General features: G+C 44.6%; 1 protein-coding gene across 1 annotated transcript; it reads right to left on the bottom strand.

Annotated features, from left to right (window-relative positions):
- Window positions 1-173: 173 nt before the first annotated feature.
- Window positions 174-2,928, bottom strand: LOC119346029 (disease resistance protein PIK6-NP-like; the record flags this gene model as incomplete). Its single annotated transcript, XM_037615786.1, has 1 exon — window positions 174-2,928. A coding segment is annotated over one exon (2,520 nt), but the record flags the coding sequence as incomplete, so codon positions are not given.
- Between the last annotated feature and the right edge of the window lie 7 nt (window positions 2,929-2,935).

Raw genomic sequence — 2,935 nt, 5'->3', positions numbered from 1 at the left:
TGATAATAATACATGAACAACATATGGGAATCTATTCCATCAAACATTAGCACAACAAACTCTGTTTTATTACATGAAAATGAAGACAATAAGTACAACACAGATAGTAGTGTTTGCTGAAACGTTGCATGACACGCAGTAAACAGGACAGTACAACGAAGAATAAACACCAGAGCATGCTGCTCACACGCACAAACACGCACACAGAAAGAGTCCAAGTATGCAGAGTACAGATAATTGAACCAAACACACATAAGACTGAAATAATCCGGCTTCAGTGACGAATGAGACTGGAAGAAAATGACCAGGCCTTCCTTCAGCTGCTTCGTTATTCAAGAATGATAAATGAGCCAGGCAAACACCAACCAAAGAGAGTTTCTGGTTGACGGAGAAAAATCGATCATTTGCTCATGGGGGTGAGGCAGCAACAACAGCTCCATCTTCTTGGTGTCCATGGCGTGGGTTGTGCTTAAATTCAGGATCATATGGGTGCTTTCCAAGTGCTCTTCTCACTGGGCCTGGGTTGCAGTCACCATTGAGCTCGAGCTTCTTCAACGACCAAAGGTCGCGTAATCCAGAAATAGACTCCATTTTGGCGAAAGACCACACAATCGTCTCAAGCTTGGGAGCCGCTTTAGTGTCAAAGGTAATGTTGGTGATGATGTCGCCATCGACGACCAAAGACTTGAGGCTCTTAAACTCCCCTTCCTTGAATGTTAGCCCGCTTCCGGTGTATGAATTGCGCCGAAGACTGAGACAACGCAGAGCTGCAAGTTTGCCAAGGATGCATATATAGTCTTCTGTCAGGTAAGTCTCGCTCAGTGTTAACTTGGTAAGCTGATCAAGCTCTGCAATCCACAAGAGGAGCCCACTTGTGATGCCGCTGATTTTCAGGCTTTGAAGAAGTTTCGGAGGCGAGACTAATGTGACCACCTCCTCTGCACCAAGAGTATCCCCAACTTCGGGTGTTTGGTTGATCTGGATTGACAAGGAGAGGAGGCTACCATGCAATTTCTCAACCTGTTGCAATAGATGACCGAAGCTACCTTTCTTACCAGAAAGAATCACACCCAATTTCCTCAGCTGTAACAGATGACCAACATCAATTGAATCATCAGCATTGTCAGAAACAACACGAGACAATATCTCTAATTTCTTCATTCCTCTGACACCGCTGGGAAGGCGCATAGCCGTAAATGACTCCTGAAACCTATCAGAGTTGTTGCCCTGGCCAGCAAGCAGATGCTTTAGCATAGGAAGCATGATTGATTTTGTTGGGAATGACTGTACCGCTGTTTGCCGGATGTCCAACGTCTCTAGCCGCTGCAGCTTCTTGATTTGCTTAGGCAGTTCAGTGATATCTGTGTTCCTGAGGCTCAAGTATTTGAGCAGTATTATTTTACAGATGCTCTTCAAATGTTGCTTCTTTAAGCCTCTGCAACCTTCTAGATCCAGCATCTTCATTAGCTGCCATTGAGATGACTTTGCCAAATACGGAAGAAATGCTACAATGCCACTGCCAGCAGCTGCTTGCACGGAATGATCCACGTGTGATGCTTGCACCCTAGTTCTGCTATGAATTGGAAGGTGGCGAGTCAGATCGGACGGAAGAACCGTGTCCACAAAGTTTAGATCTTTACCAATCCTGCTGATGGATTCATGAACAATAGGATGTAATGTGAAGGTCTTGATCTTGCCCATGTCACTTATCTCCACAGGTTGAATGAAACCCGACAAGAAGAGCACATCGAAGCAGCAATAAGCCTCGTAGTCTGCATGATTCTCCCTTGATGTTATCAGTCCTTCGGTTATCCATCTTCTACACACAGTTGTTCTCCTAATGCGGTCACCTTTTGGGAAGATACTTAGGTACAGCAAGCATCTCCTATACTTGCTAGGTAGTTTATTATAGGAAAGCCTTAACATATGCTTTCCCAAATTTTTGTTCGACTTCTGACAATCACGTAAGGTTGCTATAATATTCTCTAGCTGTGGAACACTCCTTAAAGGGTAAACATACAAAAGATGTTGGATCATCTTCATTGCAAAGCGGTCGTGTCGACATAATGCTGCAACGGTTGACACATAACTTTCCCTTTCATATGGAATAATGATCTCACCAAAAAGCATCATGGTTTTATCACGCCAATAATCTAATAGACCTTGTGGTTTGACGATTTCATAAGGGGACTCACATACTAAGTCATAAGAATTTGTGGTAATGACTATAGTGCTGCCAGGAGAGCCATGAGCAGTAGCACGTAATACAGCAGACCTTATGCTATTCCAATTATCCGTGGAATTGACACCTTGCAGAATGATCAAGAATCGTTTACCTTTGAGATACCCCTCAAGTTTCTTGGTGAGTTGCATCGCCTCATCCTTCTCGTTATCACCCGGTGAGGTTTCCGTACTCTTCTCTGCTTCCACTTGGTCCAGTATTTCCCCCAGTATTACAGCCAAAGATTTGAAGTCCCCATTTGTGTACACATTGACCAAGGCTTTGCAACTAAATGATCCCATTTTCTGCTCATACAGTCCCTCAGTAATACTAGAATGTAAGAAATTACTTTTGTCTGCCAAATCATGTTGGCTGAACATCATAAGGAATATCCTCGGCTTTGATTCCCCACTTGTCAGCTCTTCAACCGGTTCTTCCTCAGGCAACACGGACTTGATGTTATCATCGATGATTTTCTGTAGGTAAGCCTCTTCATCCTCTGGATAATAAACAAGATGAAAGCGTCTCCAAGCATCATTCTCCTCTTCTTCCTGCCCCTGGTGCTTGTATGCATCGTCCATGAATATCGCATCATCTTGGTCAGCAGCTGGTGGCACGGTGACACCGTACCTCAGCTTCCTGTCGCCCACGTCGCGAGCCCTGACCTTGAGCTCCTGGATCCTAGTTGCAATCCGGTGCCTCTCCGGAATGGTG

This window comes from Triticum dicoccoides, unplaced genomic scaffold (genome assembly GCF_002162155.2).
Source record: "Triticum dicoccoides isolate Atlit2015 ecotype Zavitan unplaced genomic scaffold, WEW_v2.0 scaffold37084, whole genome shotgun sequence".
NCBI lineage: Eukaryota > Viridiplantae > Streptophyta > Magnoliopsida > Poales > Poaceae > Triticum > Triticum dicoccoides.
The sequence above is the reverse complement of the archived record's forward strand: the minus strand, read 5'-3'. Positions and strand labels throughout refer to the sequence as shown.